The following is a 21,177-nucleotide window of genomic DNA, read 5'->3' on the forward strand; positions in this document are numbered from 1 at the left end:
AAGGTGGAGAGGGGGGGGGAGGAGGGGCAATTGCCGCATTGAGGAACCGGACCCTAACCCGACTTCTGTTAAGTTCCAGCGGCATCGGTCGAGTTGGGCAGCTTGTGTGCGTCGCCCGCGAGAATGCGAGTAGTCATGGTATGGTAAGACAAAGACAGCCTAGTCTGCTGGTATGGATGAGGTTTGGCAACTTGGCTCTCTAGTTGTGGTCTTTATTAGCCGCTTTCGATCAGGCAAATGTCTAGATGGTGGGAACTGGAAAGAAGAGAATCTTCTCTGCCCAGCGGCCTGTGTATGATGACACTACCTGCCATAAGGCAACTGGTACAAGATTGCCATTCACCACGCATGAACTACGGTAGATTGGCCACGGGGTGTGATTGGCTGGTTTTGTGTGGATTCTCCTGTTGCAGGTCCCCTTATGACGATGTGGAGCATATTCCTGAATCTCTGGCACAGCCAAGCGGGGACCCGGGCAGAAGACCAGGCTTCTCCATGTTGGAATTCAAAGAGGACTAGAAGAAAACAAGCTTTAGCATTGGGCAGAATCATGGACTGTGGCTTGTAGACTGAAACCTTGTACAACGTACACACCTTGGGCTAAGCTACAAAACACCACCTATCCAGATACCTACCCATCCTACACAAACTCATAACACAAATAACCCCCCTTGATATCCATCACATCCGCCACCGTCGCATTTGGAATGATCCCCAACGAAGACATGACATGCCCCAAAGTAATCTCCTTGCCCCCATCACCACTCGTCGGATCCGGCGTCACGGCCAAAATCTCAGCAGTAGGCTTCCCCCACATGGCAGATTCCACCTCCATACCACCCGGAAACTCGGAAAACCCCACCGCCGGATCCTGCGCGTTGAGCCCGCTGATGTCCTTGAGCCTCGTATTGAGATCTTTCTTTTGCCAGTCCCACCACATCTTGTCCACGAAGCCGTGATGCAAAAAGAACAACGGGTCGCCTGACGAGGTGATTGAGTCCCCGTCCATCATTGCCAGCGCCATGTGCCCGACGAGATGAGGGCCCGAGTAGATGGCGTCCAGTGCCTGGCTGTAGGTTGGCCCGCTGATCGCCGAGGCGACATAGGTGGCACCACACTGTGTGCTGAGGGCGTTGGTGATGCGCCGGTTGACGCAGCGTGGTTGTGACTTGAACCCTGGGCCGATATTGACGGTGAGGTTTGCAAAAGGGCCATCAGCCACGCAGTTCTTTGAGCCTTTACCGGTGCCGCCGAAGCCAGTGACGGGATCGAAGACGGGGCTGGAGGAGAATTTGCCTGCGTCGCGGGTCTCGTCCCAGTAGGGGAGGGGGCCAGAGTAGCCGCATTCTTTGAGGAGGAAGGCGAGGATGTTGATGTAGTACCGGTGATATGGGAGGAACTGGCCCGTGGTGTGGATTTGCAGGGCGTGAATTTGGTGAAGAGAGACAAGTTCGTCCCAGCGGGTTTTGGCGCCGGGGAGGCGGTTGAGCTTTTGGGGAGATTTGAGGAGGCAGACGTTGGCGGCGAGGTAGGCTTTCTTGTCGGCTTCTTTCATGTCATGCCATGAAGGACGTTTCTGTGGGTTGGTGCATGCTGTGGCTGCGGGCACGGCGGCGCTGAGAGCGGTGCTGGCCGTGAGCAGGGCGATGAAGAAATCTCGGAGCATGTTGCCGACTTTTTGGGTTCACTTTAGAGTCCAAGCCAGGCAGGACATTTTGGCGGTGCATTCGAGTTCAGATATAGATTTTCAGCATTTGACTGGTTTGTGCGTGTGCCCCAGTTGTGTCAGACGATGGAATCATGGATATTGACATACCTACATCAACTGTGCCAACAGAAATTGAATCTTCGGTTGCGGATAAATCTTGGGTGGCCATCTCCCCACAAAAGCAATTTCCAAGTGCCGCCCGTTCCTGCCGAGCGCTGTTGACTAGCAGCAGAGTATTATTTGGAGAATTTGCTTCCGAGCTTTTTCTGCGGTTGGTGGCTTCATGTTAACCCCATTGGTGCGCATCTACAACACATAGCCTGTCATATTCAGTATTACGTGGCCAAGGAATTGAGGCTAGATTTCTGTTGTTCTTACAGTACAAATACATCTTCAGTCAGGTGTTGAGAGTAAGCCGACGCTCTGAGGTGGTCTCTTCATCTCCTCCTTCATCCTCTTCCCACTCTGCATCCTCTTTCGGGCCATCCACTTCTTCATCCTCCGTAACTGGACCAGGATCCGGAGGCACAAGCACTTCGGGATCATCCGTGATACTAAGAAACTTTCTTCTCGCTTCCAAATGTGACCTTTCTCCCGCCCTTAGAACGGTGTTTGTAGTACGTCGTCGTGGGCTCGAATCACCAGGCGAGATATCATCAAAAGTTGAGGAGGAAAACGTTATATTGCTAAAAGAAGAGAATTACCCTCCAAAGCTGAGCAAAGCCTATAAATTATCGTCCTCCACCAATCCCCACTTATCGCCCCACATGTTCCAACACCCTATATTATATCGAAAGGAGTTTTCAAACTGCTCAAAGTAATGCTTGGGTGTGCAGCGCTCGTGACCAGGCATGTATGTGAACCTGGAAGAGTACTCAACCTGCAGTTTCAAAATGGTTGTTCAAGCTTTTCCCTGGTGGTAAGTATGTTGTCTCCTCGAGCCGGGTCGTCTTTACTGGCTGGGTCGAAGTTCCCGATCCCGTCTTCTGACCATTTCTGGGGTATGCTGGAGAGGAGGATAGCGTCACACTTCAGTCCAGCCTTTCCTCCATCAGCATCCGACGGAGAAGACTCGTGACAATGACCCTTCCACTTTCCTGGGGCGATTCTACCAAAGGTCTCATCTCTGAACCCTACACAAACGGCCCCGCTCGAGGGACTCGGAACGGTTGCTATCTATGAGCTCTGGAATGAGGTCAATAACGCTGGAAAAGATGGCAACAAACGGGCTGGGTAGTACATACCTGGAAGGTCCGGCAGTCCACAGTCCATTTCTCCTGGTGTTGTGAGCAAGAGACCTAGATCTCAGTTGTCGTCCTCGGTTCTAAGCAACCACTCTTTGATTTCCTCGTTTTGGGATTGGCTGGTGTCTCCAGACCTAGTCTGCTGTTCCGATCCTTCCTCTTTTGTTGTAGCTGCTTCCTCGCTTCCACTTTGCTCGACCTGATTGGATTCAGCAGGAGCTGGGACAAAACAAGCTCGATGAAGTCTTTCAACTGCATCAAATACAACTTCTCAACACCCAAGTTCCAGTCAATACGCATCATCCACACTCTTTCTTCTGTCCTTACCTCTTCTTCCAATCTGTCTCGTATAGCCTTGAGCCATCGCGAAACCCAGGGGCCGAGCTTCCGAGATAGGGCGTATTTGTCCGCCAACACAAGGATGCGGTACAATTCCTCTGTCGACGGAGATGAAGGAACAGATTCAAAATTGCCGTGCGTGATATGGAACAGGGTTTGCATATCGCAGGGTGAGTCCTGAGGCAATGACACGGTCTCCAAGACAGACTGGATGAGGAAGATGGCTTCCATGATTCTGCCCAGAGTCCTCCAAATAGCATCGCCTTGAACGCCGGAGAAGACCGCTGCAGGGCTCAGGAGCACACATGAAAGTTTGTTGGGTTTTGGATTCTAGGGCGCTGCCGGTGCGCAGTATTAGATCGCCATCCGGGCGACCAAGACGGTTGTGACCCCTTCGATATGGGGCTCCCGCAGTTGATGGCGTTGGTGTCGTAGCATTGACATTTTGTGAAGTCTGTTTTTCTTGAGATAGAAGGAGAAGAGGAATCTGGTAAGCGAGTCATTTTGAGGGATTGGTCAAGCTGATGCTGCCTTGCTGGTGCGCTGTCAGGTTGACAGCTTCATGCCATCCGATTGCTCTCTAGTGGCATGCCAAGCCCAATTTATCCCGTCCACGTATTCGACCCCAACCCGCCACGGCGACCAGCCTTTCATCTCTGCTACATTTTATGGAACGAACTCGACAGTTTGTAGGAAAGGTAGTGTTTATTCCAGTGGATGGTATCAGCTGATGTTGAGAGAGTCGGATTTCCAGTTGTCAAGAGTGTTGTTCTGTGTTGATCGGCGTTAGCAGCGGCTCTCGGAATTTGCCGAGATGTTCTTGTCGTTAAGAAAAAGATATGGCAGCCTGTCAAGAAAAGGTCCAATACTGTGACTGGCACTGCTTCAGCCTCAACCGCTGTTTTGGGTGAAGTTATCACGACCTCTAGAATGCTGAATCCCTGACAGACCAGGAACTGTGAAGAGGAGAGTTATGACGTCATATGCCCGGCAAAAGTGTGCTAGACTGGAAGAGGCATGCCAGGAGGCCAACACGGGCCACAGCCGCCCGTTGAGATGGATCTCTGCCAGGGATATCCATGTGATCAGGGGAACAACGATCCCATGAACGACCCCTATCCGGCGAGTTCCAGGTTTCTGGCCTGTTGTGTGACGGCCACGACAGATCTTCTAGAAAATCTCGACATGGCCGTTGTATTTACCCTTCTGATCTCACGTCCGTCCCTTCATCTCAGCCCCGAAGTCGCCTGAAAATCCCCCGATGATCTTCCCTCGTTCCTCCGCCCTGGCCGCGGGGTTGATAGGGCTGACCCCACTCACAGCTGCTTTCGGGACCATCAACGAACCGGTGGGCAGTCATCCCTTGTTTTGGCAGTCCTTGAGGAAACTCACTGACACCTCTTGTAGGTAATCCTCGGCCAGCATAATGAACATGAAATGGTTACACGACTCGCCTTTCAGTGCCCAAGTGGCCAGAAAAGCGATGGGGTGTGTTTTGAGCCCCGGTCGCTCGATCAACTGGCAGGCTATCATCGAGAAGTGATGGGTGTAGCCCTCCCCGGAGCAGGATTTAATGGCGCGGTCGGAGCTCCAGATACCCTCGACCCGGTACCTGAAGGACCAGAAGCGCACTGCGACGATGCCGATTTTGTCGACATTCCGGGATACCCGCAGAGCCGGAAAGAGGCCAACAAGAATCTCCAAAAATGTGTCGATCACCTACGAGCACGCTTCCGACAGGCATGGGTATCAGCGGAGATGCTTGTCGATGAAAGGCGAAGGATCCGGCCCGGGGAGGTCGAGCTGACGAATGCTTTTGGTGGAGACTGCAATTTTGCTTTCCCCTCCCTTCAGATCAATGTCTTTGCGCGAGCCAAGTGTAGCACTCTCGAAGGGTTTGGCCGCGCGTTACATGGTGTTCAAGACTTTTACTCCCACAGCAACTGGGCTGATGAAACCGACACAAGCAAACCCATCAGCGAGACCAACCCACCAGGGCTTGCCTTGCATGGCACCGCGAAGTTTTTGGACCTGAGGGCTTCTGGGCCGATACCAGAAGATCAGATCCCTTACAACCTAACAACGGGTTGCTTCACGATACCAGACGGGACTCCAGGATCCGGAGACTGCGCTGGTCGGGTGACACATCATGCCCTAAACAAAGACCATGGTGTCATTCACCTAGATGGAACTTTTGGTGATGCGGGGCCCGGGTCTCCTCGGAGCGAGGCCATATCAAGGAACTTTGAGAACGCCGTACGTTGTGCGGTACAAAGTTCCAAGGAGACCTGGGCTGCGTTTCGCGAACACCTCAGGGAGCAGTACGGAACTGTGGCCGGCAATCTTATGATCTGTGCTCTGGTGCGCGATGATCCAATCAAAGATTGTCGCAAACGGATGGCTGTCATTGCCCTGGATGCCTCTAGCAGAAGCGGTGCTGTTGAGGCATCTGGCTTGCAAGTTCAGATTGCTCAAGAGTTCAAGTTGAAGTTATCTTCACATGGGCTGGACCGAATTGAAGTCATGGAGTTTGCCGAGGCCCCCAAGATTGTTCACCCTATGGGCTTCCCAGAGTCGGTGACCTTTAGTGAGCTGGATACTAAAGGAAGGACCAATATCGGCAACGCGCTTGACGTTGCCATTGACGATATCATCCAGTCACAGCCGGACACGTACACGGACAGAGGTGCCGTAGTGCTCCTGACGGCGGGCGCGGAACCCGAAAACACGAAAGAAAACCAGGAACTGGCTGAATATGCCCTCGCCCAAGTTGAACGCGCTGCCAAAGAAGGTGTCCGCATCCACTTCGGTTGCATCAATCCACCACGGCCATTCAATGATGATCCAGATCGGTCTTGGCATGAATGTGCCCCCGGTCACTCGATCATCCCCGCTGTCCTCAAAACAGGCGGCACTTTTGCTTACATCAATCATGTTGCGGGGAGACCAGATCTCACACCGGCCCCGCACTTCATTAGCACCATCATGTCTCGTGGCCTAACCTCCACTGATGAGTATGAGCCCGAACTGACCCGAATATACCCTGGAATCACCATTGCCGCCCTTCTCAGCGCCAAAGATTACCCCTCCAAATCCTTGTTCTACCCGGCCAGCCCGTCAGAAAGGATCAACATTACCATTCGCGACCGGGCTCTAGACGGCCAAGGCGTAGCCAACGGTGGAGGTGGCTGCTTCTCCATCACACTCCGCGACCGAAAGCTCGACGATCTCAAGATAGCAACCTACACCAGCTGTGGTACCGAGCCATTGATGCTGAACTACGAGGCGCTACAGGACGTTGATTTGTTGGTGGTGGCTGAGCTGGGTGATCCGCATCACCCGCAGCAAGAGGGATCACCGAACCCACAGGGCGTTGTGTTCACATTGGAGCTGAGCAGTAACATGCCGGCAAAGAATGAGACATCTACCATGACTACGTCGAGTGTGGTGAGCTCCAAGGCAACGCTTAAAATGACAGAGGAGGCAGGAATCAAGACCGAGGAGTTCTTGACAAGTGAGACGGTTGAAGTGTTTGAGGAGGCGGCGACGGTGAATGGGACTGCGTCGACGACGTCGAAGGGGAGCCATACGGTCAGTGGGGGTGATGGGGTAACTGGGAGTGCAATGCCAGCTCAAGAAGCGATGGTGACTGGCAAGGAAAGTATGGCTAGTATGGAGGATGTATATGTGACGACGATAGCTGGGAATTTTAGCGGGGAGGATGCAGATGATATTCCGGACTTGAGGTAGATAGTTGTGGAGTACGAAAGATGTTGGAAATGATACCCTTGTTATGTCTTTTGATGCCGGCATCAGCGCCGATTGAGTGCTGCGTAGACATCTGTGAGGCCTGGACACTGACCCGCTGCCTTTTTCTTCCACTCATTCCGCAGGCATCACCAACATCACCAGTTTGCCCACGCATTCGTCGCGTCTCAGAACATCTACTTCACAGAGTTGCTAGGACTCTCTTTGAATAGGGGACAGAAAGATAGGTAGGCAACTGATTCTGTGAGACAAGCACATAACTGTTAAGAAGAGAGTCTAACAGTTCAGGCTAAGGTACAAGGATGTTTCGAGTTTAAGTGCCTGGGTACGCACCTATGCACAATCTATCTGAAGAAATGAATAAAGTAATGATTAGCTACTCATATGTCTATCTGTCTATCCAGAAGAAAAGCGAAACGTGCTGATCCATACCGATCAAAACGTCCCCAACCACCATAACCATGACCCCATGCTAAATAGAAAATCGTCCCCTAGGGGACTTCCACATAAGCGTGAGGCTTCGAGACATCCGGGACAGACCTTGGCCAGATCAAAGCAGAGAGCGCTGCGAACAAGGGCATGACGGAGCCGAGATTGTTGACACGCGGATAGACAGACTCGCATGGGGCGTAGATGCGGACCGGGCGACCATATAACGCGGTCATTTCATCGAAGTAGAAAGATTGCAATTCTCGAATGTCTTGCTCGGTGACGTGCACAGGGGGATAGTTCATGATGCTGTGGTTGTTGGGCCTCCCGTATGTAACCGACCATTCAGCTTCTTTCCAAGAGGCAAATTCGTGACGTAGTCCGAGGATGTGACCGACTTCGTGAGCGAGGATAGAGATTTGGGTCTGAATATACTTGTCGCTAAATGCCAGGCCGTAAACATGTAATGTTCGTTGCTCAGCTGCCTCATTGTTTGGGAGGAATGCTCTCGCAAGTGTGGTGCTGGAGCCCTCCAAAGGCTGATCCATATACACCACACGAAAGTGGGCTGGGCTGTTCCGGGACACCTCCTCGAACCTCACAGGAATAGCTGCGTATTTTGCGATTGCGGCTTGAAGATTGGTCCTGCAGAGCGTAACGGCGGTCTTGTCACGGAAAGACTCCTCGCAGATAACGTACTTCAGAATCATGCCAAGACGCCAGCGTGGTACCTCATCGATCCAGCCAACCTGTACGCGGAGTGCAACATCGATGCCGGGTGATTGTGTCGAGCAGTCTGGCTTGAACATTTCGGTTTTTGAGGAGGGACTGTTGAACCGGCGAATTCTGACAACAACGGAGATTACCAAGATGGGCAACCAGGCCAATGACCTGCTGTATTTCCTTCGGGTGACAAAGGAAGCCACTAGAAGAACAATAACAGGGAGGGTGACGACCAAAAAGGTAGGGTATTTTTGGGGTTGTCGAAGAGAAGAGCTTTCAGAATGAATGGGCCAACGATCAACCTCGTTGACATTGATGGCCACAGGGCGAGATAGGCCTGCATGATGTGTGCAAACCTCACAACCACTAGCGCAGGCCGCGTCTTGCTCAATTCGATTGTTGTCAACAATACAGTTGAGGGCTTTCCATTTGTGTCGAATGCATTCTTGTTGCTCATTTTCATTACTGAAGTTGGGAATTGTGAAACCGGTGGTTACTTAGTCCTCATCAGCTTTCTGGGCCAATAAATTATCTGTGCTACCTTACGTACCAAGCGCCATGGTGGATTCCACGGGTGAACAGCGTGATATTAGTATTCAGTTACCAGAACACTGTGCGTAAAGTTGGATGGAAGAATTGAATGAAGTGAAGGTGTGGTTTGAAATGATAGTGCGGTCAAAGCATACCTTATAAGGCACATGGCTTTGGGGGAAAATTGCACCACCAGGCTCGTTTTGAAGAACAGAGCACCATTTGTGATCCATGTATAGTCCTGTCGTGCAACCACCCAAAACTGGCCATGGTGGCTGACCCCGGTCAGTCAAGGTGCACCCAACTGGCCTGTGCGCATTTTGCCCTCAAATCGATATCGTTCTTGGCTCTAACCCCAACCCTAGTTGAATCAGTCAACCACACTGCACAGATAGGCAGAAGTCGCAGTCAACCGCAAATCAACAACCTAAGGCAGCTGCTAAAACCCTCCCGGAATCCACTTTTCTCACACATCATGCGAATAGCTTCATTTAATTGCATTCAACCCTATCACTCAATCATATCAGTCCTCATGCTTCGCCTCCTCAACACGATTGCTTGGTACTCCCAGGCAAACAACCCGTTTGAGAAAACAGTCATGGGACTTATCAAAAATCCATCGGTCCCACATTGCTCGCCCCTCTCACTTTCTTCACAACAACCTAATAGTGACAAGCTGGTTCCTTGCTAGGGGGTTTTGTGCGAATATTATACCATCTCTTTATCACGATACCGCAGCAAAGCATCAACTTGCCATTCATCCCAGTCAGATTCCTCATCAGCCCCCACACCCTCTCTCAGTCCCTGAAATAATGTCTCAAAGTCAACCCTGTATTTCACAATGTCGAACCCAATACAAAAGAGAAACCTATGCAGTAATCGCCCATGCCGACCGACGTTCGAGAAGGCCTGGCCTCCTTTTGATCTCAAGATGTCTAAAAAACCGTCCTCGTGCTCACCAAATGTATCCACCCCGTCATAAAAGTCCTTCACGGGAAGTATCCCCATAGGTGTATTGAAAGCCACAAATGCCGGTGCCGTGAATGCCGACTCCCAGTCTATGACCCCCGTAATGTTGTACTCCTCATCCACCAAGATGTGATCCATCTTTTCGTCTGCGTGCTTCAGATAAAACGGGAATCTTTCATCCCATCCACCAGTCAGCTCTGCCATCCTGGACACCAAGTCGAGGAGAAAGCGGTGTATCAGAAACGCATCCACCGGTCGCTGAGTGTAAATCTCGCTCCGTTCAATCAACCCCAAAACGTGAAGAATGTACCGCGTACAATACTCCCTCCACGACTGACACGGCGGCAGGTCAAAAGTCAGCTCCTTGGCAAACCGCCCAATGTGATCACTCCCCGGTATGTCCAACGATCCCAGACCTTTGAATGGATGTCTCCCCAGCTCAATGTATATATCCGCCAGCTGATCCAGCACTTTCCTCCTCTGCTTCTTGCTGGCGAGATCCCAACGAAGCGGTACGCCGGGTAACTTGTCCATGAAAATATACCCCACCCCAACTGGGTTGTCTGGTCCATCCAACCTGTAATCAAACACCCTCGGCGCAGGAACCTCTGTCTTTTCGAGAAAGCCCAACGTTGCAGCTTCGCTTTTGATCATGTAATTCCGAACAGGGAGCGGTGTCGTGTTTGGTTGACGGATCCGAGCAATCCACGTGACTCCGTCTTCGAACTCGACGTCGAGGTGATAGTTTCTGGTTCCCATCATCAGGTCTTGGTAGTCTGGGATGTGCACAACGCAAGATGTGCCATTTCGGAGTTTGCTGGCGCGTTTGGCCAAGGCGGCTGTGTTGAAGTTTTGGAGACCACAGCTCCAGGCTGCCGGTGATGTTGTAAATGCTGGCATGGGCGATCTCGGTGAGGTATCTGGTCCGGCTATGAGAGAGCGGTTCAAGGTGAATGATGGCGCTTCGAGTTCTATGAAAGATGCCCATTCAAGACCAGCTATGTCGGGTATCGAGCGATTGGACTCAGCGCCCGCGCAGATCAGGCTCATGCAGATCCCCGACAACGTTAGATAAGAAAAAACAAGCAATGAAAAATAAGAATGGCCCCAAAGAATGGGTTTGTTAGTGGTTAGTGAGGTCCACATGACTAGTTGTTCCACTCCACTTAAACTGCAGCTTTGCATGAGAAGATTGGCCAACGAGGGCTTCTGGAGATCATCAACCCCACAGACACAGGCGCTTCGGGTCTGAAAATAAAACTGAATTCGTAAAAAAAAGCTTCATGCCAAGACCGCCTGAGCTGTGTAGCTAGATCCTTTGGTTACACGTCTACTTCTCGAGTCTACTCCTCCAAGCCGTGGCCGCAGACTTTCCCGCCACTTGTCCCTCGTTTCCCAAAGAATCATCCCAAGAATTATTGCAAAAAGGTGGGTGGCACCTCGGGACCTGACATGAGGTGTAACGGGTTAGCATTAGATAGGTAATCACTGATCAGCCCAGAACACTCACCCCAGACATGCAAGTTGTCGGGCGCGGCCTTGTTGTGGTGCGTTGGCTCGTTCATGTCCAGCAAATCACCGTCCACATAGTGCTCCAAGATGAAGTTGGACGGATCAAACCAGTAGTCAAAGATCTGGCTGCCCATGACGTGTCTCCCAACACCCCAGCAGTTGGTGTATCCTTGATGACGTAGCCAGTCGTGACCCAGTACCTGAGCATCGAAGTCGTGTGTCTCAAAGGAAGAGTGGTGAACGTGCATCTTGGGGCCTTCGAAGAAGAAGAAGCAGTGGTGGTCAACAAACTCCTTGCCACGGTCTAGGCGAAAGAAGACAGTCACATCCACGCCTTCATCGTTGTGGACGAGCTGAAAAGAATTGGTTAGTCTTTCCGCCAGGAGCCTTTTCATACGGAGAATGCAAACCTCGCTGGGATGAAAGTTGAAATAGGTCGAATAAAACTCGTAGCACTTGGCAAAGTTCGTCACGCACATGCCAAAATGTCCAAGCTTGTGTACGGGCGCCGGCCGCTTCTCGAAGCGCTGGAACTTGTTTGGCTCGCGGTTCTTCTCGTTCGGCTATCATTACAAGACGCAACATATCAGCGACTGTCATGGCCTTTTGAAAGATTTTCACTCACGTAGTTGAACTTGAGCACCGGGAAGCCAGGGTCTCTCCTTTCAACCTCAGTCTGCCCGTGAACCAAGTGGAATGGGAACCCATCCACCGGGTCATAGAAGGTCACTCTCTTGCCACCACCCGGCACATCCTTGAGCTCATGTACTTCGGTCGCTCGGCACTCTTTTGGAAGCGACTGCTGGGCGTAGACGAGATCCTCCTCAGACTCGACAACAAATGCTGCTCCCCCAAATTCCGGCTTGTCAGAAGCCTCGAGGGCTAACACAAAAGGCTCTGCTCCATATCCTCTGAAGAAGGTTGTCTTTCCGATCGTCTCGGTCTCGTAGAAGCCAAAGTCGGCAGCAAATCGTTTGGCGGCTTCAATATCCTTGTGCTTGTACCAGACATGTGCTGGACGCACCAGCTGGATCTTCTTTAAGGGGTTTGATGGGAGTCCGGCGGCCATGATGAAACTTTGGATGTGATTGTTGTTCAGTTGATCGTGTTGGGAGCGGATGGGACAAGAATGTTGATAACAAATCTTTTGGACAAATTAATGACACAGAGGCAGGCTGCCCGGGGGATATATCTAGAGTCCGGCCGACGGCCCAAGGCAACCAAGATGGGACGAACTGGGCTCTATTTTCTAGCGCTCACGCGGGGATGTGGTGGGGTAAAAGCGATGGTGACGCAGGTCGCGGCAATTCAAGGGAGAAAAGCCAATGGTGATGTTCCGATCGCGCGACGGCATTTTGCCATTGCCCAATAGCGGGCGCCGGGTAATGTCGAGCGCCCGTTCTTCGGTGTCTCATCATTCGACTCGTGTTGCCCCGACCTGCGACGGTGTACGAGAGAAACACAAGAGTTCGGAGTCCCGGGGGGGTTTTATGTTAGAGCGAAGCCACTGTCATGTCAGAGGCAGCATATGAGCCACACTCCGATCTCTGTGGCTGCGATTCGAGACCTCCTACCATTATCCCGATGCCACGTCATTGGTGCGCATACTTGCAAGATCTCTCATCCTCATTGCCGGGTAGCTACCTGAGGTAGATAGCCCGCTTTGCTGCACAATTTCAACCTACCTCGAACTCTATGGCCTGGCGACTTGATTTCCTTCGTTACTGAAAGATAGACGACTTTGAAGTTCGTCTTCATCAACGAGGTGCTCGGGAGGATTCCACCTCGGTGGTGCGGGGAAGCTTCAGTTGTCATCAAGGATGTGGCGGGGCAACAGCTGAAGTGCCAAGATCTGGGGGTAAACAAGCTTAAAAGGGGGGGACAAGGGGCAACTGGCAACATGCAACAATTTCCATATTGTCACGCGACCACAGCCAATTGCTTTCCCACCATTAATTTATTTCTCAGTCCACCCTGGATTTTGAAAACACTCGAGATTGGCTGGAACTTCATTCCCAAGCCCCGGTGTCTGGTTCCCTCCAACTTTAATCTGACTTGGTAGCTTCCTCGGTCTAGGCCTACAGCTTTGCCCCTCCAAGCGTTGCAAGAAAGGGGTCAAGGGGTAAAAGGACCGTCTTCTGGTCGCACAACATATTCGCTTCATAACTCTTCTGCAGCACCCAGTGGACGGTTCACTACGCCGGTAGTTTGGTTAGTCCGTCTTACTGCTCGCCAACCCCCCATCAATATACTTCAACCCGGTGGTGAAGGCTTCATTCTACATGCCATACAGCAATCAATTGGCTCTCAAGCCTGTCAGAGGCCAAGCCACAGCTATCACCGACTCCCTGATCGAGTCTAGACGACATTGTGGTTGCAGAAGACCTTGCAATCCCCCCATGCAGTCAATATCTGTTTACGTACTCATTGGTCTCATTACCTGTTTGCTTGCCCGTGTCATCACACCACCATCACTCTACAAGCCTTGGAGAATTATCAAGACGGTCCCCGGAGCTGAGAATAGAACAGGGCGATGCTTGAGAAGAGGGGTCTGGAGTTGAGTACTTAAAGCCAGCTTCGTCGCCCCAGATCACAACATACTTGACCATTCTCACAACATCCTTCGAGCTATACCTGCCCATTATACAAACCTGAGCTTCACCAGCACTCCAATCAAAATGCAGCTCCTCCACATCCTCGCAGCCTTCCCTCTCACGGCCCTTGCCGCCCTCAACGGCCGATGCACTGGTTCCGAAGCCACGGGCGAGTGGGGCTCCAAGGGCATCTGCATCAGGACTTCGACCTGCAGCAGTGCCGGCGGTGCTTACAAGACTGGCGCCTGCCCGTCTGACCCTGCCGATGTCAAGTGCTGCCTGGTGGGCCGTGGTCCTTCCGTTGGCACCAACCCTTGTGGTGGTGCTTCGTGGTGTGACTGGACCTCCAACACATGCAGTGGTAGCCGACTGACTGGTAGTTTTTTATCATGCCCTCGGTCCATCATGCATGTACTAACCAAATCCATAGGATACTGCCCCGGCGGATCCAACTACAAATGCTGCAGGCTCTAGACTCTGGACCTACGACAAAACGGGAATCAATATCTGGACAGGAATGATGCTAGTGGGAACGGGAGAGGTGAACCGAAAATGTTTTGAAAGGCTGGGACAGGTACCTGGAAGCACTGTTGCACATAGTGCTGAAGAATATCGGAATGCCATTCGTTTGTACCATATTGTGAAGGCTCAAAACCCAAGCCAGAGCTTCAATAACCTACCTACACCATGCAGACTCCATCCCTTTTCATGTAGCATCCTTGACCTTGGGCAATCTTGCCACCACGATGACGGCTCTGACCACCTTTGACACAGCAAACCAGCCAAACACCTTCCTCGCCACCCTGAACCCCCCACCGAGAGAGATACCAAACTCTGCCAGCGCCTTGTCATGCCTCTCCAGAAAAGCAACCAGGCCCGGGAAAACATCCACCGACACGTCCTTGATGACAATCGAGTCCCTGTCATAGCCACATGCTACCAACTGCTCTCTGTATTGCTCCACAGTCAAGAACGCCTTCCATGGACAGCCCATTAGCGCCCCAATCGTCCTTGCCAGAGTCTTCTCCCTCCAGGTTGCCGTGTTGGACATACATAAGTCAGACCCCATAAAGTTCATGCCGAGATTCCGGGCAGCGTACTGCCAGAGCGGCATCCGTGACGGTGAAAAGTGATACATGCAGTCCGACGCCAGTAGCCACTTCCCTTTGAGCTTGGGGTTTTTGAGCTTGTCCACGGCGGAGCGTATCTCCTCTGGCCAAGCATGTGGCTTGGACGCATCCGCGCAAAAGAGATGGGATGTGTCGAGCTCCTTGTGTAGGTCCCGGCATCGTCGTGACGCAGCCTGCAGCTGGACTTGGTTGTTTGTCACCCCTATGTATGCCCCTCCGAAGATGATGCCACCTAGAATTGTCGAGGTCTGGTCGCCGCAACCGAAGCCAACGTCGAGGATGGCAATCGACTTTTGGGGGGTGGTGATGTCGGCTGTTTCGAATACTTGCTGCAGATAATTCCTGCATGCTTCGGCGAACTCAGACGTGTCTTTCCAGTAGCCCAGATTCATCCACAATGAGACTGGCATCTGCAAGTTCAGCTTCCAGTGGTCGAGGCCATAGTGGTCGCGGGAGAGCAATAGACATGCTGCGAGTCCGACGAAGAGAGTGAAAGTAGCGAAGACTCCTGCAAAGAGTCCCGCCACGAATGTCGGGTCATTGAGCCATGATATCATTGTGGTAAGGGAGTTGCATTTGTCGGTTTGGTGTGGTGTATTGGTGGGGATTCAAAGATTTGAATCAATCAAACTCGCCAAGCCTTCTTATCGGGTTCTTATCGTGAGCATCCCTTGCTTCATACAATCAAGTCTTATGTAGTATCATTTCCTCCACGGAATCTCAACTCCAAACTCGTCAGCTACACGCATAGCCGATACGACACATCCTTCGAGCAGTACCATTCCATCCCAGCACCACGACCCAGTCAGCCATACGTTATTCTCGCCATTAACCCAGCCATCAGTTGTTCCACCACTACCATCCCGGAATATCCGCTCAACTGTTGCTCGACTCTCCACAGTCCTCAACGTCCTCCTGAACCCAGCTGTCTTGAGCGTTCTTTTCTGAGTTGCCGCTGACTCCCCATCCAATGGGCAGGTGCTCACCACCACACCGCTCGGCATGGTATGCAGCGCTTCTGATCGAGCGCCGCCGAGCCCGGAAAACTGCGTGCGCAAGGTGATGACCTGTGTAGATGCAGATTCCACCTCGACCGCCGCGTGATGCATGCATGTCACCTTCCCTTGGCTCGTCCTGTCATCTGAGTCCACCAGCGAGTGCGCACGAGATGCATTGGTCAAGACCGAACTCTCCACCCATGTTGTTGGAATCTTGTCCAGTCCTGTCGTCTTCAGCGGCGCAAAGAGCCTGCTCGCGACATCCGGTGATACCGCTAGGACAGCTCTGTCGAACACCTCTTCTTGTGCGCCAACTGTGTCCTGCCATCGTATCAGTACCTTGCCGCTTGAACGCGGCAGAACCTCCAGCACTCTCGACCGCACACGGATATCCTCTATGCCTCGAGATAGGCGAGACTGGACCTGCTTCACGCCGCCGCACACTGTGTAGTGCTGCTGACCATACGAGAATTTGTTGTAGTTAACCAAGTCGCTCGCTGGAAAGGCAAGAAGCTCGTCATGCGTGCAAGTCGACACACTGCTCATCAAGGGGAGGATGTAGTGTGTGGTGTACCGACGAGGCAGCCATATCCTCTCGAGATACTGGGCAAAGGACTCGTCGTGAGGCCGGACAAGGAAGCAAGCGGCTCTGAACCAGGCGTGGCAGATGATGAGGTACAGAATCTCCAAGAGGTACCGCCACGTGCGGTATGCCGATGGCCGTGGTGGCGGGAGTTGGTGAAGGTTGGAGGCATGGACAAAGTACCCATCAGGGACTGCTGACGCAGCTGCTGAAGGACTTTGACTCAAGTCCTGACAATTGCCTGCCTCGGTCCCCCTTTGCTTCAAAGCCTTTGCAAAGACAAACAGAAAGCGCACTGGGTGCATGGGAACTTCCAGATGGTGATACATTCGGTTCAGGTTGGCGTAGTATCCGCCCGCGGATGCACGCATTGGGAGATCGACGCGTTCGACCGCGCCCGTCTCATGGCTCTTGACGGCAACAGAAGCAGAGTCGAACGAGAGCGAATCAGCCTGAGTGGTGGTTGGGTGAGGTGTGAGCAAAACACAAGTTCATCGCAGACGGGATCTGAGTTTGTTTGGTTGCGGGAGTGACCCACCTGTTCCAAGAGCGTGACGGCATACCGTTTCTTGGGGTCGTTTTGTAAGAGATGCGCCGTGGTCAGTCCAGCCAGCCCGGTACCGATGATGGCTACCCGTTCTCTGGCCGTTTCAGTCATGACAAACTCTGTCGATATGGTTATCTTCGGATGGCCATCAGTGAACGGCGGTCTGCTGATTTTCTGCCAGTTTTTGGCTTCTCTCGCCGCCAAGCCTCGGCTGCTCCACATGGGTTTTGAAATGGAGTAGCCAGATCAAGCAGGGGTAGGGGGGGCGATTGGCGGCAACAGAGACTGCGACATCAGATCGCCAAGGATCCTGATTTTGATCAAGTTTATGCCATCATCAACCCCGACAAGACTGTGTACCTTACCTTAGGTAACCCGCCATCATGGTATCCAACGCGAGACCTCTAGCCATCCTGGCCAGCTACATGGTCACGGCTGCGGCTCTCACCGTCCGCTGTATTGGCATCGTCCGTCGTCACCCAGTCCAGAAGGCCAAAAAGAGCGCCGGATCATTAGTGCTTTTCAGCGCGCTGGCCGCGGTCAGCCTCGCAACAACATGGTCGTATATGTTTGGCTATTTCAGGTGGTCCTACTTTGACTGGGCTGCCAATACCCCAAGCGCGACTGCTGATGACCAGTTACACTTGGGAGAGTGGCTGCGGGACACATCACTGTTCAAGCAAGCCTGGTTCTCCGCTCTAGAAACGCCAGCCAGAGCATGGTGGACACTTCAGATTTTTGGTTTCTGTGCTATCTGGAGCGTGATGCTCTCTGTCCAAGGTCAATATTTATCCATTCACTAAAAATACCTCAGCACTGACATTTCAAGCAGCCAAGAAGAGAAACATCCCCCAGATCTGGGCTTTTATGCTTCTGGGGCAGATTGTTGCCATATCCTTTGCCAGCAATCTTTTCTTCCTTGCTGTGCTTGCACACGATGTCAAGGATGAGAAGAAACCAGCTCAAAGTAAACAAAAGCCATCATCGCGGACTTCAGATATCCTGATCCTCGTCGTCAACCTGGCTGTGACCCTCTTTCTGTTCGGAAATCTGGACAGCCCTTACTTTCTCTTTCTGCTCCTTGCGCCACACGTTTTGGCCTTTGTGCCACTTTTGAGGGACGGTATATCATCCGGGAGCACAGAATCCAGCCAACTTCGCGAGCCATCCAAGGTATTGCAGTTCGGCATTCTTGCGGCAGTCCTGGCTGCCGGGACATCGCAACCCATTGCCAGCGGGGAGACTTGGAAGAGCATCCTGGACACACTGTATGAGCACCCAGCTGTGAGCAGCGTAGGATGGGACGTGATCTGCTGCTGGGTGAGCTATACCGCGTGGTTCCTTGTCCGGGATTCGGAGTGAGCAAGTCACAAGACAGGACAAATTTGTTGAATTCATTGGGCATATCGCTTCAGTCCTGCGTTAGAACTATTGAAGATATGCTACAACATTGGCCGGATAGAACGGCTCAAGTAGTCCTGACGCCAAGTCTCTGCCACCGAAATTTCGAACTGTCATGAGCGGCCCGGCCCCCGGGATCAACCCGAAATGCTACCCTACCACCAGGACTTTGAGCTGACCTGCCGTTTGTGGTTGAACTCGCCTTGCAGTGCGCATGTATTTGAGCGATAGAATAGCGATCCAGTCAACTACCAATCGACTAAAGTCTTGGTCGAGTAGCCAACTGTTACTTCTCATCATGATTGGTCACAAATATTAAAGCTTTAGTTCAACCTCCTGGACAGGGCGAAAGGCAGGGGACAAGCGAAGCAGAGAATCTCATATCACATACCTACCTCGTAGCACTGCATAAAAAGTCCTTTCCGCACTCTCTCTCTTCCGCCTGGTAGTCCCTCTGCATACAGCCTGCAAGCTGAAGGGCTAATCCCGCCCTGAGACCTGAGAATGATTGGCTGATCTGGTCCAGGGACAAAGACCCCCCCCAATATGGGTTCCCGCAGTTCAGGCGAGACCAGACCGTTGCACGGCTGCCAGTTGTGGACGGGAATATCATCAAACTGCAAGCCACAATGGTCACTTAGTCGGACAAGAAGTCGATTGTCTCCCTGTTATGTAACTTCGTCTCATGCTGTCCACGATCTAGAACAGTGTCAGTCCATGGTTATGGCTGAAGCAGACGACGATCAGCACCTCATCTGGGGTCCTGCTTCAAACCTGGGGAGGGGACGGTGGCGATAGCGCTTTTGTTGCTGTATTAGGAACTATCAGGCGAGTCTTTCCAGCATGGACGGTGACCCAGGGCTTTGGGAGTCGTCATGGTTGTCTCTCGGGGGCTAAGAAACGGGTATTTAAGGGGTCGTTGTGTCCTCAGATCACGACATCCATCCCCCATCTCAACACCCACTTTCAAACCCACCTCCACCATGCAACTGCTCGCCATCCTGACCACCTTTCCCCTAGCCGCCCTCGCGGTGGTGAATGGCCGTTGTTCCGGCAGCGCCGCCACCGGCACCTGGGGACAAAGCGGCATCTGCATTTCGACCGGCACCTGCAACTCTTTCGGCGGTGTCTTCAAGAGCGGTGCTTGCCCTGGTGACGCGGCCGATATCAGATGCTGCCTCATCGGCCTGGAGGGGTCGACCAACAAGCCATGCGGTGCTCCTCGATCATACTGCGACTGGGACGGACATGCCTGCTGGGGGGTTACGCACAGCGGTATATTTTTGACTAGTCACCATGGTGTCCAGTCGACTAACATTGGTGCAGGAAAATGTCCCGGTCCGGCAAATTATAGGTGCTGCCAGAGTCTGTAAATAGGCACCTATGCCTGATGCTCGGGAGACTTTCGGTATTGCAGTTGGGCTTCGTGTACAGTGGGGAAAAAGCCATATATATGCATGAGGGTCTTCAGTAATGGAGCGCAATACAGCAACCATTTTGCGTCTTGTGATTACCAGTGTGGTTCGGTCATACAAAGTTAGTGATCCGAAATATGTTCAGCTGAGCAGTCAGCCTACCTGAAATTCCCTTGGTATTAGCCTTTGCTGTGGACTAGTTCCTCAAACGTCTGTTGTGATTTGATTGCACTAGAGCCAACCCTATCTCGGGATACTCTAGTAATCCCAGACCTGCCCTCAGTTAGGCTGAATAATCTCCCCCTTGATCAAAAATGGCACCACATTCCCCGGCTCAACAAAGAAATCCTCATGCCCCGTCGCCTTGATCAGCGCAGCTATCGTCCCCGAATGAGTCGAAAAGCTGATAATCTGCTCATCATCATGCTCAAATACATCCTCAAGCAAAGCCATCGTACGTGCGGCATGCTCCTGGAGCGTCTCTCTCCCCTCCGTCTTCCAGTATACATCCTCATCCACAAACCCCTCCTCAAACTCAAACTCGGGAAAATTCTCCCTGATCCAGGTGCCATTACGGCGGCGATCACACGTGTGAAAATGTAGTCTTTCCCTAAGCAACTCCTTGATGATGGGCTTGAAGGGTGGTTTCTCCTGGCCGGGGGGTAACTCGATGCCTTCAAATGAGAGCTTGCAAGTCTCGAGACAGCGGGCAAGAGGGCTGGCGTAGTAGCGCCTGGGAAGAGGGAGTTTGAGCGTGGTTGCGGCATCCTGCCAAAAGGCGTTCATGGTCATGGCTTGACGGATGCCTTCTAGGGTGAGGTGGGAGTCGAACCAGGTCGAGTTGTCGTCTCCATTGAGCATCACCCATCTTGTCTAGTCAAGGGTGTGGACGTTGGTTAGCATTATGAGATAAATTGGCCAACAGTGATTGCTTCTCACCTCCCACTCGGCTGAGCCGACATCAGACTCTTTGGCATTGTGGTAGCCCTGGCCGTGGCGGGTGACATATATGAGTTTATAGGCCGCTTTTCCTTTCTCGCTTTCATTCCACGAGTTGAGGAGATTGACAAACCTCTCCCATGGCTGTTTTGAGCGATGGGGGTCGAAAGCCTCGTCGGTGGGGTAGGGTTGATCAATTAGACCCATACCCCGCATCGTAGGCTGATGATTGTAAGCAATCATGTCATGCTCAATGAGACCCAAGAGATCAAGAGACATACCACCTCATTCCTCGGGCCGCGGCCTTCCATTTTGAAGTAGCCGGGAACGGCTGTGAATCGATATTT

The 21,177-nt window shown here is 52.3% G+C and overlaps 12 protein-coding genes across 12 annotated transcripts; 4 read left to right on the forward strand and 8 right to left on the reverse strand.

Moving 5' to 3' along the window:
* Window positions 1-640: 640 nt before the first annotated feature.
* Window positions 641-1,666, reverse strand: PODANS_6_10120 (uncharacterized protein; the record flags this gene model as incomplete). The annotated part of the gene is made up of 1 exon (XM_003437385.1): window positions 641-1,666. One exon carries the CDS (start codon window positions 1,664-1,666, stop codon window positions 641-643), a length of 1,026 nt encoding a protein of 341 aa, XP_003437433.1.
* Window positions 1,667-2,828: 1,162 nt separating this feature from the next.
* PODANS_6_10130 (uncharacterized protein) lies at window positions 2,829-2,980 on the reverse strand (the record flags this gene model as incomplete). The annotated part of the gene is made up of 2 exons (XM_003437386.1): window positions 2,829-2,893; window positions 2,953-2,980. The coding sequence occupies 2 exons, from the start codon at window positions 2,978-2,980 to the stop codon at window positions 2,829-2,831; spliced, it is 93 nt and encodes a 30-aa protein (XP_003437434.1).
* Window positions 2,981-4,552: 1,572 nt separating this feature from the next.
* PODANS_6_10140 (uncharacterized protein) lies at window positions 4,553-7,041 on the forward strand (the record flags this gene model as incomplete). The annotated part of the gene is made up of 2 exons (XM_003437387.1): window positions 4,553-4,639; window positions 4,699-7,041. 2 exons carry the CDS (start codon window positions 4,553-4,555, stop codon window positions 7,039-7,041), a joined length of 2,430 nt encoding a protein of 809 aa, XP_003437435.1.
* A 509-nt stretch (window positions 7,042-7,550) lies between these two features.
* Window positions 7,551-8,297, reverse strand: PODANS_6_10145 (uncharacterized protein; the record flags this gene model as incomplete). Its single annotated transcript, XM_003437388.1, has 1 exon — window positions 7,551-8,297. One exon carries the CDS (start codon window positions 8,295-8,297, stop codon window positions 7,551-7,553), a length of 747 nt encoding a protein of 248 aa, XP_003437436.1.
* A 1,153-nt stretch (window positions 8,298-9,450) lies between these two features.
* PODANS_6_10150 (uncharacterized protein) lies at window positions 9,451-10,896 on the reverse strand (the record flags this gene model as incomplete). Its single annotated transcript, XM_003437389.1, has 1 exon — window positions 9,451-10,896. The coding sequence occupies one exon, from the start codon at window positions 10,894-10,896 to the stop codon at window positions 9,451-9,453; it is 1,446 nt and encodes a 481-aa protein (XP_003437437.1).
* A 230-nt stretch (window positions 10,897-11,126) lies between these two features.
* Window positions 11,127-12,292, reverse strand: PODANS_6_10160 (uncharacterized protein; the record flags this gene model as incomplete). Its single annotated transcript, XM_003437390.1, has 4 exons — window positions 11,127-11,158; window positions 11,222-11,576; window positions 11,634-11,786; window positions 11,849-12,292. The coding sequence occupies 4 exons, from the start codon at window positions 12,290-12,292 to the stop codon at window positions 11,127-11,129; spliced, it is 984 nt and encodes a 327-aa protein (XP_003437438.1).
* A 1,609-nt stretch (window positions 12,293-13,901) lies between these two features.
* Window positions 13,902-14,291, forward strand: PODANS_6_10170 (uncharacterized protein; the record flags this gene model as incomplete). The annotated part of the gene is made up of 1 exon (XM_003437391.1): window positions 13,902-14,291. The coding sequence occupies one exon, from the start codon at window positions 13,902-13,904 to the stop codon at window positions 14,289-14,291; it is 390 nt and encodes a 129-aa protein (XP_003437439.1).
* A 232-nt stretch (window positions 14,292-14,523) lies between these two features.
* Window positions 14,524-15,504, reverse strand: PODANS_6_10180 (uncharacterized protein; the record flags this gene model as incomplete). The annotated part of the gene is made up of 1 exon (XM_003437392.1): window positions 14,524-15,504. The coding sequence occupies one exon, from the start codon at window positions 15,502-15,504 to the stop codon at window positions 14,524-14,526; it is 981 nt and encodes a 326-aa protein (XP_003437440.1).
* A 144-nt stretch (window positions 15,505-15,648) lies between these two features.
* On the reverse strand, window positions 15,649-17,297 carry PODANS_6_10190 (uncharacterized protein; the record flags this gene model as incomplete). Its single annotated transcript, XM_003437393.1, has 2 exons — window positions 15,649-16,980; window positions 17,067-17,297. 2 exons carry the CDS (start codon window positions 17,295-17,297, stop codon window positions 15,649-15,651), a joined length of 1,563 nt encoding a protein of 520 aa, XP_003437441.1.
* Window positions 17,298-17,458: 161 nt separating this feature from the next.
* Window positions 17,459-18,437, forward strand: PODANS_6_10200 (uncharacterized protein; the record flags this gene model as incomplete). The annotated part of the gene is made up of 2 exons (XM_003437394.1): window positions 17,459-17,855; window positions 17,908-18,437. 2 exons carry the CDS (start codon window positions 17,459-17,461, stop codon window positions 18,435-18,437), a joined length of 927 nt encoding a protein of 308 aa, XP_003437442.1.
* Window positions 18,438-19,351: 914 nt separating this feature from the next.
* On the forward strand, window positions 19,352-19,849 carry PODANS_6_10210 (uncharacterized protein; the record flags this gene model as incomplete). Its single annotated transcript, XM_003437395.1, has 2 exons — window positions 19,352-19,751; window positions 19,803-19,849. 2 exons carry the CDS (start codon window positions 19,352-19,354, stop codon window positions 19,847-19,849), a joined length of 447 nt encoding a protein of 148 aa, XP_003437443.1.
* Window positions 19,850-20,170: 321 nt separating this feature from the next.
* Window positions 20,171-21,109, reverse strand: PODANS_6_10220 (uncharacterized protein; the record flags this gene model as incomplete). Its single annotated transcript, XM_003437396.1, has 2 exons — window positions 20,171-20,764; window positions 20,831-21,109. The coding sequence occupies 2 exons, from the start codon at window positions 21,107-21,109 to the stop codon at window positions 20,171-20,173; spliced, it is 873 nt and encodes a 290-aa protein (XP_003437444.1).
* Between the last annotated feature and the right edge of the window lie 68 nt (window positions 21,110-21,177).

The sequence above is a fragment of the Podospora anserina genome, chromosome 6 (assembly GCF_000226545.1).
Source record: "Podospora anserina S mat+ genomic DNA chromosome 6, supercontig 4".
Lineage (NCBI taxonomy): Eukaryota > Fungi > Ascomycota > Sordariomycetes > Sordariales > Podosporaceae > Podospora > Podospora anserina.